The sequence below is a fragment of the Fundulus heteroclitus genome, chromosome 23 (genome assembly GCF_011125445.2).
Source record: "Fundulus heteroclitus isolate FHET01 chromosome 23, MU-UCD_Fhet_4.1, whole genome shotgun sequence".
Taxonomy (NCBI): Eukaryota; Metazoa; Chordata; class Actinopteri; order Cyprinodontiformes; family Fundulidae; genus Fundulus; species Fundulus heteroclitus.
Genome location: NC_046383.1, coordinates 2014819 through 2030496, shown reverse-complemented (window position 1 = coordinate 2030496; position 15678 = coordinate 2014819). Strand labels below are relative to the sequence as shown.

Genomic DNA, 15678 nt, shown 5'->3' with positions numbered 1-15678 from the left:
ACTTTTCAATTTAATGCACCCCTGAAATCACATCAGACTAGGGCAGCAAGATTGGAAAATGCGGGATATAGAAAGGTACAAGTGAAAATGTTTTTATAAAGAGAACATTCCAGCAGTTTTAGTCTTTCACAAATAAAAATAATGTGACAAAATGGTTTTTATTTCCATATATTTCCACATATTTTGATGTATAAAAGGCCGAAGCATTTTGCTAAATCATAACAGATGGCGCAGATCATCATTAAAGAAATCTTTAATGGGGGCACAAAGATCTTTGTGATCTTTGTGCCCCCAGGCCGCACTTCCTGAATCAAACTCAACACGATCAGAACGCCTTTGTGTTAGCTGGCTCCGCCGATTCACAAACTTCAAAGATGATGGACATCACTAAGATTATCCATCCTTTTTTTCCCACCAGCACTCTGAGCGTCGCCATAAAAAGGGAAATTTTACTTGTCATTGACACTTCCTAACACAGAATGTCCAAAGGTGTTGCTGTTGACTTCAGTTAGGAAGAAAAAAAAGGGGGAAATTAGTCACGTATAAATCAACATTATTGCTACAAATTGGGCTCGAGGAGAGCTGACCGAATATTTGGAGATTATGTTCATCTAAGGTGCCTTGAAAACATTATTTGTCGTAACTATTGGTTACTATTAGTTGCCTTGTAAGTGAAGGGCCCTTGGAAATGTCCTATTTCCTGTACGGCACCCCCTGTATACACTGTTCATATCGTAGGAAGTGACAATAAACAAAATCTGCACATTACTCCGAACACATCAATCCCAGATTGTAAAAATGGGAGTGGCAGCATGATGCTGTGGGGATACCATTTGTAAGCAAGGACAGGGAAAGATTGTCGGAGCTAAAGACAGGGCAATCCTGTGGGAAAGAAAGAGGCTACAGAGGACTTAAGCCTGAGTGAGAAGTTCATCTTTCAGCGGGACAGAGGCGCTGAACAAACAACCAAAGCTACAGCGTGCCGATTAAGATCAAGGCATGTTCAAGTGTCAGAATGGCCGAGTCAGGGTTCAGATCTAACTCCATATCCGGCATGAGAGAAGTTGACGTTCACACTCTCCAATGTCATTTGACAAAGCTTGAGTTATTTTTTGCAAAGAATGGGAAACCTTTTAGTCTCTAGATGTGCAAAGCAGCAAGACAGCTACAGACAGAGCGCAGTTGACTCAGAGTGGCTCAATAGAAATATTAACTATACTTAAGAGCTTTTAGATATTCCTTCCGATTACTAATTACACACTTTGTCAGTGGATCACATAAAAGTCCCAGTAAAACTCGCTGAAGTTTGCGGTTGTATTGTGAGGTGGCAAAACGCTCAAGCTGTGTGAATGCTCTGGCAATGCCCTGTATAAATTAGTACAGTACTTTGCTACTCAGAGCTTACAGGTTGTCTCACATCTGCTTATTACACCTCGTAGACTTTAAAATTTTGACATTTAGGCACAAAATTTAAGGAGTGCATATAAATCTGAAAGTGACACATAGCAAAGGAAAATCACTTCAGTCTTTCAGGCAACAGGACCTTTAGTTCACACACTTGTGCATGTTGGGGGGAAAAAATAGGCAATTTAAAAATGTTACAGACTATAAACTTCTCAATATCACATTTATTTATAATATTACCTCAAACAGAAACTTGACTCATTCAAGGCCTTGAATAAATCTGCGCCCTGCGCAAAACTGGGAAAATTCTTTATGTAGCCTGTTGTAGACAGCCTTGGCGAAATGAAAGATTGGAAATTTGTGAAATAGCTTCTTTAAAGCTGAAAACCTGTTTAAAACCTCTGTAATGCCTAATTTAGGCGGTCCAGTCTTCAAAAAAACATTTAGCATGTTGCATTTATCCATTTGCTGCCTTGTTAATCTGATTTGTCTGACTGGTGTAGTCACAGTTCTAAAATTATGTACATGAGAATGTACGTTTAAAGAGACATTTTGTGAGGTAAGATTTGCTGTCAGCACTTTTTCAGTCGAATTTTGGCTGGATTCAAGTTTCTTTCAACATATATAAAATAAATGCATTGCTTTGTTTGCATTGTTGCATTTCTACGCACTATTCAGAAACAGGGCCAAGAAGGGCAAGCCCCCACTGGGGAGGAAAAAAATTCACTGACGATTTAAGATTTAATATGCATAGCGTAAACAAATATCTTTATTTGAATATATTTCATATTTCTGTCTTTCCAACGTAGTGAAGGCAGATGAATGACTCAACCAACATCCAATTTCAGCGGTTTATGAAGGAGCAATAAAAACGACAACATTATGCTGTAACATTAACATTTTACATGGAACCTACACAACCCTGGAGTCTAGCTGCATGTGATAAGGGCACAGCGAGAAGGGTTTATTTAAACATTTCAGATCTTTCTTCAGCAGCTGAAAATGTAGCGATTTCTGATTACAGCAGCCGCTGAAATATTGCTTGACGGGAGGCAACGGCGGCCGTTTTGCTCATGTGGAACCGAGAAATACAGCTCTCAATAAAAGGCCAAACAGTAACTGACAAAGCAATTTTCCACTCAAGGTCTCCACAATACATTACATGAGCATTAACTGGAACCCATAGATCTTTGTGCAAAAACCAAACTGCGTTGCACTTCAGGCCTTTTTTTCCCCCGAGTCACAAGGTTGTAATTATTAGTGAATAAAAAGTCTTAACCACACTGTGGGCAAAGTCAGGGATGAAATAAATTCAAAAAAGGCAAGAAAGCTCAAGCTTCTTTGTTTTCTTTGGGGATTAGTGCAGCAAAAAGCGTCTCTAGTTGAACCTGGAGTCCTAGCAGCGCGGTCAGGACAACAGTGGGTGGGTTTGGCTTTCTGCTGTGTTGATAAAGATCCAACTCTTTGCTTAAAAGCTGGTTTGAATCAGAAATAAATTCAGGAACAAACAAAACCCTGCTTTTACCTTTTAGGACCTCTAGAAAAATGCACAGCAGCTTTTACGTTTTTTTTTTTGTTTTTGTTGTTGTTGCTGTTTTTTAACAGCAGGAAACATGAGAACCTCTAACAGTTACATCCGTCTGTTTTCATACATGTGGATGAAGCCAGCAACCTATGGACAATTATTTAAACTATCAGGGTTCACATATTTAACTATTAACTATGACAGGCCCCGAGGCTTCGGCAGAATCAGAGCAGAATGAGACATTATTTAGTAAAGAAGAAGAAAAAAAAAATGACAGTTTCAAGCTGCAGGAAAAATGTGAGTTCTGCTTCATGTTTTGACAATTAATATTATAATGAAGGCTTTGCATGAGCTTAATCATGGTGATGAAGTAATGTGGGCATAATTAATGCGACTATGCTTTGAAAAGAACATGAGTGTAATACTTTGAATTAAGATTAAGCAACTGTAAACATTTATGAAGCATTATTTAGAATAAGGGAGACTTAATATTGCTTTTGTCTCAGTGTGCGAGGGGAAGATGAGTAACACTGACCATTTATCTCTAAACAACATTGACCACACGGCATCTGCTGCAAACTCAGACACCCCACACATATCATATTATCTTGAATACAAAGGAGCTGAATGCTGAATGCCAGAGGCCAATCTGTCAGTTCTGCTGCAATAAGGTTTCATCCGAAGGTCCTAAAACCACATGCTAAGAATCAGTTTGAATAAGAATAACAAAAATGCAATAGCGTTTTTAACTTTCCCAGCAGAATGTGTTATTTCTGGCATTGGAAGACGGGCGCCGGTCAAATGTTGAAATTCACTAATCATGAATGTCACTCATGTCAGGGACTACTTCTGCAGTGTGAAAACAAGAATTCTGCGCACAAATTTGAATTTATGATTTTTTTTCTCTGATCCACACAGGGTCTTAACAACACCCAGAGCTTTAAATATGTCGACCTGGCCGATAAGCATTTAGTTTCCATAGACATCTCACCTGCCAATTCAGATATTTAAGGACTATTAACACAAAATAGAAAACGTGGATTCAGAACTGCTGCTTACACCAAAGACGCTGCAGTACGGCGGAAAAAACGAAGGAATTACTCGATTGTCAATGCCATCAGTTTTGTCAAGCGCACCAGTCCCTCTTGCTGCAAAACGTCCCCACAACATAATGCTACCATCCCCGTCTGGACAAAGCTTGTCTTTGTTCAAAAGTAATGATGGTCATTATGTCCAACCAGACCACAGGACATATCTCCGACATTTAAGGTCTTTGTCCTTGAGTGCAAATGTTAATCTGGCCTTTGCTTTTGAAGCAATTGCTTCTTCCCCTTCATGTAATCCTCTCAGCCCATGTCGGTACCTTCCTAATGATCGCTGGACATTCCCATGCCATTTATACTTGTATATAATTGTTGCTGGAACCTTAAAGCATGTGGAAATTGCATTCAAGGACAAACAAAAGCGGCGCTTTTGAGGAGATCCACAACTGTCTTCCTAATATCTTGGCTGATTTATTTTGATTTTGCCATGATATCACACTAGGAATCAGTGTGTTACACCTCTCAATGTATTGCCTTAAAATACATTGAGAGGTGTGCCTCAACTGTTGTAAATCAGAAGTTCACATAGCCATGACATCATTCAGGCTTTCCCCAAAAAGGCTTAAAATGCATAGTAAAAAAATTTATTTGTTTAGGAAATAAAAATAATTTTGGTCAGTATAACTGACCTGATGCAGGTCAGACATGGAGTAAAACAGGGTTGTCTTTTTTTTTTTTTTTTTTTTTTTTGCAGTGTATTGATTTCTAGTTTTAAAGATTTAAACCTGTTGGTTAAAGGGTTTTTTGGTTAGTAAGTAAAAAAAAAAAAATCTCCAATTAACCAAACTGGCACAGCCATTTTTTGATATGGTTTATCTTTTTATTTTTATTCAAATTGATCATTTAAAAAAAACAAGTAAGATTCTCATGCCAACGTTGAGCGGATGTGAACTTCTGAGCAGAAATAGAAATCATCGAGATGTATTCAGGAGCACTAAATAGGTACATTTAGAGAATAAGCTGTTATCTGCTTAATATTTTATCATGTTTAACCGTCATATTTCTCTTAAAAAAAGAAAAACTGATGCTTTGGATGTAAAACCTCACCTAAAATCCACCTTTCAGGGTAAAGGATGAAACAGGAGAGCTTAATAAAGACTTTTGAACCCTACATTTTTCTTTTTTCTTTTTCTGCCCACCTGCTGATTGCGAACACCTTGAATGCTAATTTCCGTCAGTGTTTGTCAAATCATTTGCAGATTTAACCAAAAAAAAAAAAAAAACAACTAGAAGTTCAGCTTCAGATTATTTTGAGTAAAACCAACAAAGTCAACATATTTGCACGACTGTCTTGTGGCACTGAACAACTTGGCTACGGCTCTCTAAAACAAAGAGTGAAATGTGTCACGAACAGGACTTCGCTTCTGGACATGCAGATCACAGTCTTAGCTGGTCTTTATTCTTTTTGGCCTCGTGTTTCAGAGGGAAGGGAACAACCGAGAACAATATGGCCGAGTCTTTTATCAAACATCTGTCATCTCGTCTTCCATCTCGTCCCCTTCTGTTTCACCCTCTGCTTCGCCCTCCTCCTCCTCCTCAGATGTGACGTCTGGCTCGTCCATCTGGGACACGCACTTTGAACACGAGCAGACAAACAGGTAGTTCTCCCTATAAGGGAATAAAAATGCTCGATCACGATACTGCACCCACAAACACCTGAATTAGGAGGAAAGCCTTTAGTGAAGTCAGTAGCAAGTCATCAAAGCAAGCACTTCAACCTTTTTAAGAAATACTTCTAATGGCTATGAATCAGCTAGCATGACAAACACCCACCGGGAGTGGAAATTAACTTTATTAGGACTGAAACAAGCAGGTAAAACTTCAGGTCTCGCGCCGACTGAACGTAATTTATAGATGGATTGACATCATGCAGATCAATAAGGAACAGTCATGCCGTTTCTGCCTCAGGACTGCCCGTCACTACCTGCTGGGTTTTTCTATTGATCCGCATTTAATCCATAAGCGTGTGACCCGCCTTTGAATGATTTATCCTAAAGACTGCGTGTTTACCTCAGAATCTTGTGCCTGCTGTGTCGGCTTCTGTCCCGCTGACAGAAATCCAAGTAACTGATGCAGATCTCCTGAAAACAGAAGAAAACATCATTGAGCTCAACGAAGACCCCGGCCCGGGAACCCGCCTCCTTAAAAGCAAGATCTCGGAAAACCCGACTTCCTGTTTCCTTTATAATTTTCCATTTGAAAAAAAAAGTCAAACTTTTCCAAACAGAGAGGGATGGACGGAGGGATGTGCGGACAGAGAAATCAGACAGACTGGACAGAATAACGGACACAGGGAGGGACGGACGGACTCATGCCGGGCGTGTGGGTGTTTGAAGAGATAACTGAAAACTGCGCTGATTAAAGAGATTTATTTTGACACAAAAATACTTCTTGTATAGACAAAGAGACAAATATTTCACTCTTATTTAGATTTCACCAATTCTACAGTTTCCTAGACGTTTCCCGACTGTAAGGGAACCCCCTGTAAACTCAGGCTTTTTTTCCACCACAAAAATATATACAGGACTGTCTCAGAAAATTAGAATATTGTGATAAAGTTCTTTATTTTCTGTAATGCAATTAAAAAACATGAAATGTCATACATTCTGGATTCATTACAAATCAACTGAAATATCGCAAGCCTTTTATTGTTTTAATATCGCTGATTATGGCATACAGCTGAAGAAAACTCAAAAATCCTATCTCAAAATATTAGAATATTTCCTCAGACCAAGTAAAAAAATAATAATTATAACAGCAAAACAAAATCAAACATTTGAAAATGTCCATTAATGCACTCAGTACTTGGTTGGGAATCCTTTTGCACAGATTACTGCATCAATGCGGCGTGGCATGGAGGCAATCAGCCTGTGGCATTGCTGAGGTGTTATGGATGCCCAGGATGCTTCAATAGCGGCCTTTAGCTCATTTGCATTGTTGGGTCTGGTGTCCTTCAGCTTCTTCTTCACAATACCCCACAAATTCTCTATGGGGTTCAGGTCAGGGGAATTGACAGGCCAATCAAGGACAGTAATGCCATGGTCAGTACACCAGTTACTGTGAGAATCTTATGTCGTCTCTTAACCACTACCATACTTGTGATTTAGTTTACTGAACCAAGCTGAGTTTTTCAAGGCTCAGGAAACCCTGCAGTGTTTTGAGTTAATTAGACGATTCAAGTGATTAGTTGAATAGCCTACTAGTATACTTTTTCACAATATTCTAATATTTTGAGATAGGATATTTGGGTTTCTTAAGCTGTAAGCCATAATCAGCGATATTAAAACAATAAAAGGCTTGCGATATTTCAGTTGATTTGTAATGAATCCAGAATGTATGACATTTCATGTTTTTTAATTGCATTACAGAAAATAAAGAACTTTATCACAATATTCTAATTTTCTGAGACAGTCCTGTATATACACACACTTCTTCAGCAAAATGTTGCAGGAAGTTAAGTCCTTTCGTTTCTCTCTGTTTTCAGCCCCATTCACAGGAGACATTTCCTGTGAAAGTAGCACAGCTGCTGTGACATTACTGTGCCATGCAGATGCAAGCCTTCTCAATCTTTCTGACAGCTTGACAAACCAACTCCAATCCTGGGACATCTCAGCCTTCTAATACCGTCTGACAAGGGAGAACACCGAGCCAGACAGTAGAAGGATGTTCCGTCCCGTCGTTGCCAGACTAAAATACATCACTGTAAATCCAGATGTGTCAGCTGACCTGTCCTGGGCTGATGTCACCGAGGGCGTTGAGGTGAAGCAGGAAATTGCTGTCGGGAAAGGATGCCTCTGCGTTTGGGATGCAGCTGTGGTTACCTGCGGGAAGCAAAGGTGAAAATCATTTAGTTAAATCTGCTCCTAGAACCGCAACATTTTTACTGACGCTAGACGGAGAGCATCGCGTGGACTTACAGGAGCTTTGCAGCAGATAAAGTCCAGAACCCTCGCAGTTCAGAAACTCTCCCGTTTCTGCAGAAAGCACACGAGTTATGCTCATTCCTGACTTTATGTTTATGATGTGCACACGCGTTGCATGACAACAGTGCTGTCGACACCGAAAACTGCCGCGCAGACAACAACGAGCACTCACTCACACAATATGACAGCTGCAAATCTCCTCAGCTGAGAATAAATCTATTTACTCCAGAATTTACTGCAGTACTGAGATAAAACAGTGACCTTTGTCAATGTCCTTGTATAACTGGTCAATAAAAGAGTCCAACTGCTCCCTCTGCTGGTCGGGAAGCTCCAGTGCATCACAGGCATGAACCCACTGACTCAGAGAGCTGCATTGGAAACAAAAAGACCAGAAAGACATTCAAACAGAGATCCCGAGCCGGACATGTTGATAATTAAAGCAAAGAACGGAGGCAGGGGTCACCTGGTACCGATGCCTTGGCCGTTTGTTCCCACCAAAGCAAACAGAGAGCGGAAACCTTCAGGCACAAACCACTGCAATACAGTTATACAGTCACTCATTTGTTTTGCATCATAAATGAACTACTTGGTTAAGGAAGAGTCACAAATTTATTCTGGAATATCTGGATATAAAGGAAATAAACAGATCAGTCTTTAAACTGCCTGCAACAGTTGCCTGTATGTCCTAAACAAGTGAGCTTAAAACATGCCGGACAGATATAGTACCACTCAGAACACCACATTAATTTTAAAATGATTTATTTGAATCGTTCTTTTTTTTTTAATGATAAACATATCGTTCAACAAACAACTTCACTGAATATTAAAGCAAGAATTTGGCACAAAAGTTCTAATTCACTGTGGATTTTCTGTTTTTGGTTAAAAATGATAAAGTACACACACCTTCACTATATTTAGAAAAGTGTTTTCTGTAGCCATCAACAAGCTTCTGGCATCGCTCTGGCTTTACGGGCCAAATCCGTGCACACAAGCAAAGACTTTGACTTTTGTTTTACTTTGCTGTGAGCGTACAGGTATTTAAATATAAAAATCTAAACATGAAAAGATAAAAACTGTGGAAAAAATAAATTAACTAGTGTTAGAATACACGTAGACAATACCAAACTAGTGTTTGGTCGGATTCGGCCCCCGTACCTTGAGTTTGACACGTGTGCTCTGCAGCTTCACCGAATGCTGGTGATCCATCAAGTGTCCACAGTTTTTAAGAATAGCCTTTCATTTTTACCAGGATTGAGGTCCTGGCTTTGGTAATATGACTCCCAAAGCTTAATAACAGCCAGCTTAACCCATTCCAGAACCAATTTTGATTTGTGTATATGATAATTGTTTTGCAGGAACACAGACTTCTCATCGGGTTTCAACCATTTAGCTGTTAATGTAGTCGTCATTCTTTATGATTCCATCCACTTTTTGCAATGGCAGCAAACCAACCCCAGAACATGATGCTGCCACCACCATGCCTGACAGTTGGCACAGTGTTATGAAGTCCGAAAGCTCCACTTTATCTCCTCCAAACAAACTTGTAATTGTTGAAAAAATACTGAATCTTACTCTCTACTGACCACAAAACCTCTCCAGAAAGATATTCACTTGTTTACAAAGACAACTGCATATTTCATTTGAGCTTGAAAGTATCAATTTTAAATAAAAGGCTACAAAAAGTGTTCGAGACTCAACTTTCCAAGGGAAATTTAACCAAATATCAGTGGGGGTGTATGTCAATATTTGATCATGTAGGTATAATTTGACCACGTATGGATTAAAAAGAAAATTCACAATGTCTTAAGTTATTTCTTAAAAATATTTTTTGCATGATTCCAGCTTAAAAAAAAGAAACTGTTCCTGCTCATTATATCCGGCTCGTTATTAGTGTATTTAAACTCTTGGCCAGCATTTGAAAACCCAAATAGTGCACTTATTAATAGTTTTGAGCAGATTTTTGCATCAAAGTAAGAAATGATTGCCACATTGAAAAATAGAGGAGGGTTTGAGGCATACTGACCCGACTGAGATGGTCATCATAAAGTGCTGCCCTAAAAAGGCTGTGCAACAAGCCCAGCTGCCCCTGTAAACAAAACATGACAGAAAAATTAAATCCCACAGAACATAAGCAAAAGCAGCCACAGCGGAGGTTTAAAGGCTCCAAGAAGGGGATAACAAGTGGTCTGCTGCTTTGCCTGTTGAGCTGTGAAAAACTGCAATGTCCCCTTTGAACTGACAAATTGAAAATATTTCACACACAGTGACCTCAGATCTCCAACAGGAAGATAAATTACCCTGAACTGCTCTCCCAGGAGCTTATGGGCAATCTCCTCCTCCTCGTTCGCCGTACGACTGCAGAAGTGAGAAAACAGCTTCTGCCAGTGCGCTTTATCTTTGGCCTGGATAACATGAACAACATGGGCTCGATTAATTAAAATGGCAAACAGCAGCTTAAATCATGCCTAACAAAAAAATAAATAAAATAACGGAAACTAAAATGTACTTTAGCTTAAATTAATATGTTGATCAAACTTGAATCCATTTACCATCTGCTTACTTGGTTTCTGTCACCCACCTGGCTGATTTCCAAGCATTTTATTCGGTACTTTTCTCATTAACACCATATGTATCAATCTCAAAGCTCATTTCATGGCTGATTCAACAATGATGTTTGAATTATGAAACAATGCCTGGGGAAAATCTAATTACATCCACAGAAAATAAATTTTGTTTTGCCACTTCTGATATTTGTCAAGTTCATTTCAACAGATATCTGCATGATTTTCGTTTCTGCTCAACACATAAGCGTCATCAGAGACTCACCTGTTTGACCACAGCCACCATTTTGATCATGAGCATGATGCTGGAGGTCTCTGGGGGATAATGCACACTCCTAAAAGCAGACAATGCCTTTTAATTACTGGCGAGCGAACGTGTTTGAATGTAATCATGACACAATAGGGGCAACAATTAGAAGGTAGGGGCTGTGTCACCTCCATGCATCTTTGAGCTTGTTGATGGGGTGGTCTGGATCACCCTCAGAAGGACCCAGGCACAGAACCCGATGGTATTGGTCTGCAGCTGCTTGCCGACACTCACTGCTGCAGTACATCACCTGCAGAAGGTAATTAAAAACATGGCACTAAAGAGTTTTGCATCACTTGGCAACAATGTCATCCAGAAAGTGGTTGTAAAGGTTATCGGTCTCTCAGCCTCCCAGGCCGAAAACTAATGCAGCCAAAGAGAAGTGAGTTTTAAGTACTTCTGATCATTTCTTAGGTCCCACAAAAACATATTCACTAAAGAGCCATTTTATTTTTAACTTAGTCAAACATCTGGAAATATTTGTAACGGGTCAAAAATGTCTAATGTTATAAAATAATGAAGCGTTTCTGGAATATTGTTTTTTTCCTCAGTTCAAATAAAAGGGCAGATGGAGCGCTTGATTTAAAAAGCCATAGTATAAAAGCAGAAACATGCAATCTAGCAACTGACCAGCAGGGGGAAAGAAATTAAGTTGCAAACAAAAAAAAAAGACGGATTTTACGGAATTTTAAAGGAAAATGTTATGTTTATCCCCACGTACCTTTTTTTAAAAAATAAATCCTCAATATTTTGTCTGTAGTTCAACTTTCTTATAAATTTAATTTCAAACATCCTTGGTAGAATACTAAAACCTACATAAATAGCATCCTAACTTTTTAGCCCAAGCAAATATTTACAATCTCTGTTAAATTACTAAGATGTTGATGATAAAATGCAAGACTACAGGCTTTAATTTATGAGAAAATAATAATAAAAAATATATACAGTTCTATTTCTCAGTCAGCTTCATGTTTGTTTCTTTTACACTTCAAACTCCATATTCTACCCATGCACTTAAAACTAACATATATAAAAGTTAACACTACTGCTATAGAGGCAAGCGACAACCCTTATTGTAAATCTGGAGCCAGATGCTCCAGACACAAATGCTTTTACTTATTATCATTAGAGAGCAACCAATAGTCCATATATCAAAATTTCCCAATTTGAGATTGATAAGCTATAACCCTTTTTATGAAATAAAAAAAAAATATAATTCTAAATCCCATTAATGTCATAAATGAGTACAGAAATAAAATCTTGAAATTAAATAAAATTATAGGACAGACTTGAGTACTTTTAAATAAATAGTTCCATCTATGTAATTAATTAAAACAATTAACTAACTTCAATCCTTTTTTTTTTTTGCAAAATAAAATAAAAAATTACATCCATTTTTTTTCAATTGTTTACTTTTTAATCACAGCTGCAATTTTCCTGCACTGTTTACATTTCAATTGTTTACTTTTTAATAAGCTGCATGCAACGAAATTTCATTCTGTATGCACTCTGTACATACAAAATGACAAATAAATATGTCTAAGTCTAAGTCTCTAAGTCTAAGATTAACTAACTTCAATCCCTTTTTTTTTTTTTTGCAAAATAAAAAAAAAAAAAAACTATTACATCCATTTTTTTTGGTTCTGACCTACCTTTGAGCCAGCTAACTTTGGTGAAATATGACAGATTATGACCCATGATCAAATTAGAATGACAAGGCGGCATCCTACAGATGGATATTATTTACTGGAGCCTCTCAGCATACTATGAGCAGAAGATAACTACTTTAAATCATCAGTTGTCAAAAAGGAAACAATATATCCCCCTTGTGATCTATATTCAAGGACCTAAAAACACAAACATCAAGTGGATGTATAATAGATTATGTTACATTAAAGCATTGGCTGCCATGGTAAGTAAGAAAGGACTTTTGTGATTGGCTCCTTTTTGTACGCATAAAGGCCTAGATCAACAATGCAACATTACACAGTGCAGAAGAAGAGCAGGCGGTGGCCTGTAGAGACTGATCAGTCAGCCACGGGAACCCGTAGACCGACTGGAAGTGGACCTACCTGGCACTGAGGACAGGCCTGATGGAGCTCAGGGCGGACACGGCAGAGCTCAGGATGGGGAAGGCTGAGAGCCGGGTTGCCACTGAGTCTCCGGGCATTTTCTTCTGCAGTCTCCAGAGCACGTAAGCAGTACTCACAGGCTGGGAAATACAAAACAGAGGAGGGGGTGCTTTGGACTTTTAAAACGTTTAAGTTTCATTTTATGCAAAACATCCGCAAAAATACAGATTGTCACAATGTACCCTTATGCTTTATTTATTTATTTATTTATTTATTTTTATTGTATGGTTAAATATGCCATTTTTAAAAAGTGCTTACTTTTCATGATTTCCCCAAAATGTGTCTTTGTTTTAAAATACAGCAAATGTAAAATTTGTTTACCTTTATATTTATACAACGAATTCCACAGGAACTGTGCAGAAACCACAGGCCGCTCGACGAAAATGGTTTCTCCCTTCTTGAAGCTTCGTTTTGCAAAGAGACCCTTACCCTGCCAACATTCAAAGAAGTAGCTTGAGAAAGATAAGAACGTGACAAAATGAAGCTAAATATGCTTACAATATAGCCCATAATACAATTATTTAGTTTCTAAGTAAAAAAATAAAAAATAAATCAAACTTAATTTTGGAGTTTGATTTAATCAAAGAAACCTTTTGATTTATTCCTGAAGGGAATAAATTGAAAGTTTAATGTAGTTTGACATAAACTACAAATCATGACCAGAGCAGGAAATGTACTGTCATCAGCAAACTTCATCAGTTTTAACGTCACATGTCTTTAGTGATTAGAATAAACATTTTAGGTCCCAACACAAACTCCCGAGGAACACCACAAGCGATGCTCATACATAAATTATTTGAAATCACAAACAGACAACACACATTCCAGCTTAGTTACAAGACGCCATGCTGATGATTTGACTGGTGAGTGTCTAAATACGGTTGTGTGAAAAGCAGAGATGCTTTCAACCTATCAACTACAACCTAACACTGCTCTGAATGAGTCAGAGAGAAAAATGAATAAAATCAACCAGTGTTCATCATCCTAAAGCACCAATCACCACTATGGATAAAATACCGAAGCACAATATGTGATGTTGCTGCCTTCTTACTTTATTTTCTGTAAACTGAAGTCCAGTGTATAGTGTCATGTCATGTCATGCAGCAGTGAGCTGCAGCCGACATGCGAGCCAACAACCCCGCTTCTCTGAGGCGCCATTGGACCACGGAATACCTCAACTCTGTGAAAATGTAACAAAATGGGAAAGTCTCACCTTAACGTTGTCTATAAACCTGACTTCCACGCTGCTGGTGACTTTACATGGGTCCACACAGAGAGAAAACATGTCATCCACGGGAGCAGCCATGTTTGACAACAGATTTGTCCTTTCACCCCTTTAAACGTGACCTGTAGAAAAACAGACAGCGCCTCCTGCTGGTGGGCGGGAGAAGGCTTCATTCTTTCTTTCTTTCTTTCTTGAGTTGAATACAGCTGAGCAGCAATACCATCCAAACATTCAATTCAATTGAAAAATACTTTGTCAATCCCAAAGGAAAATTAAATGCAGGTATAACTCGGGGTTTTTTTTGTTTTAATGAGATGGTGTAGATGCTGATGGCCGCAGGCGGGAAGGATCTCCTGTACCAGTCTGTCTTACAGTGGACCTGGAGAAGCCTCGACTGAAGACACCCTGTTGTTGTACAACAGTCTGATGAAGAGGATGCTCAGTGTCGTCCATAATGTTCTTCATTTTATTAAGAATCCTTCTTTAAAAAGTCATCTCTAGAGGTTCTAGATGGGGCACCCAGAACAGAGCTAGTCTTCTTTGTCAGCTTGTTGAGCTTCATAAGTCAGATGTTCTCATGCTGCTACCTCAGCAGATTATGGCAGAGGAGATGACACTCTCCACAACAGATTTATAGAAGATCTGCAGCATTTTGCTGCAAACCCAAAAGGGTTTATAGATACATATTCAATTCAGTTAAATTCAATTGTATTTATATAATTCACAACACAAATGGAAGCAAGGGGATTCATTCATATAGCAACTTGTTGATGTTTTACTCTGGTAAACAAAGACCTTTGTTATTATGTTCATGTGATTATAAATAGGAGTAATTTAAAGAAATAAATTGCAGGGGTGGAAACACAGTTGGCGAGAACATCAAATAATTATTTCCAACCTTTTTATTTATTATTTTTTTATTACGTATCCTGTCTCGACATTTCAGACATACCAAACGAAGAAGCCGGTTGCCCAAATGTCCCAGAGCAAGATAAGATCATGCAATCATAATTGCATGACTGACTTTAACAAATCAAGACAGCATCTATGAATAAAGTAGGATCCCATAGAAAATATTTTGCATTTATGTATAAAGCATTGCCTATACAATCCAAGAATTGGTTACTTTTTTCAATTTGGGAACCAACATTTACTATGTTAAAAGCTCAAAAAATATTGTTTTAGATGTCAAATCCTGTTATAAGTCACCAGCTAAAAATGCTCATATCATAGACAGAAAAAATATTTTTTTTATTCGAGATAACTGGCTGTTAAAAATAAAATAATAAACAAGCTGAAAGGCTAACAAACCTGTACCTGTGGTGGAAGCATTATGATGTGTTTAAATACGGTTCTAATTAATATATTAGCTAAACAAAGAGAAAAGGCATTTCTTTTTAGTTGTCCAAAGTTTTTAAAATTAAGTACACATAATAGATATTTCATAAATCTATTATTTAAAGCGATGTAAAATAAGTATATCTTTTTCTGTTTGTTT

General features: G+C 38.1%; 1 protein-coding gene across 1 annotated transcript; it reads right to left on the bottom strand.

Annotated features, from left to right (window-relative positions):
- Positions 1-5218: 5218 nt before the first annotated feature.
- smyd5 (SMYD family member 5) lies at positions 5219-14309 on the bottom strand. Its single transcript, XM_012879821.3, has 13 exons — positions 14169-14309; positions 13277-13385; positions 12896-13035; positions 10952-11073; positions 10782-10851; positions 10253-10357; positions 9979-10041; positions 8419-8489; positions 8217-8323; positions 7950-8006; positions 7759-7853; positions 6043-6113; positions 5219-5640 (listed from the first exon to the last, which is right to left on the bottom strand). The coding sequence occupies exons 1-13, from the start codon at positions 14259-14261 to the stop codon at positions 5496-5498; spliced, it is 1248 nt and encodes a 415-aa protein (XP_012735275.2). The 5' UTR covers positions 14262-14309; the 3' UTR covers positions 5219-5495.
- Positions 14310-15678: the final 1369 nt, after the last annotated feature.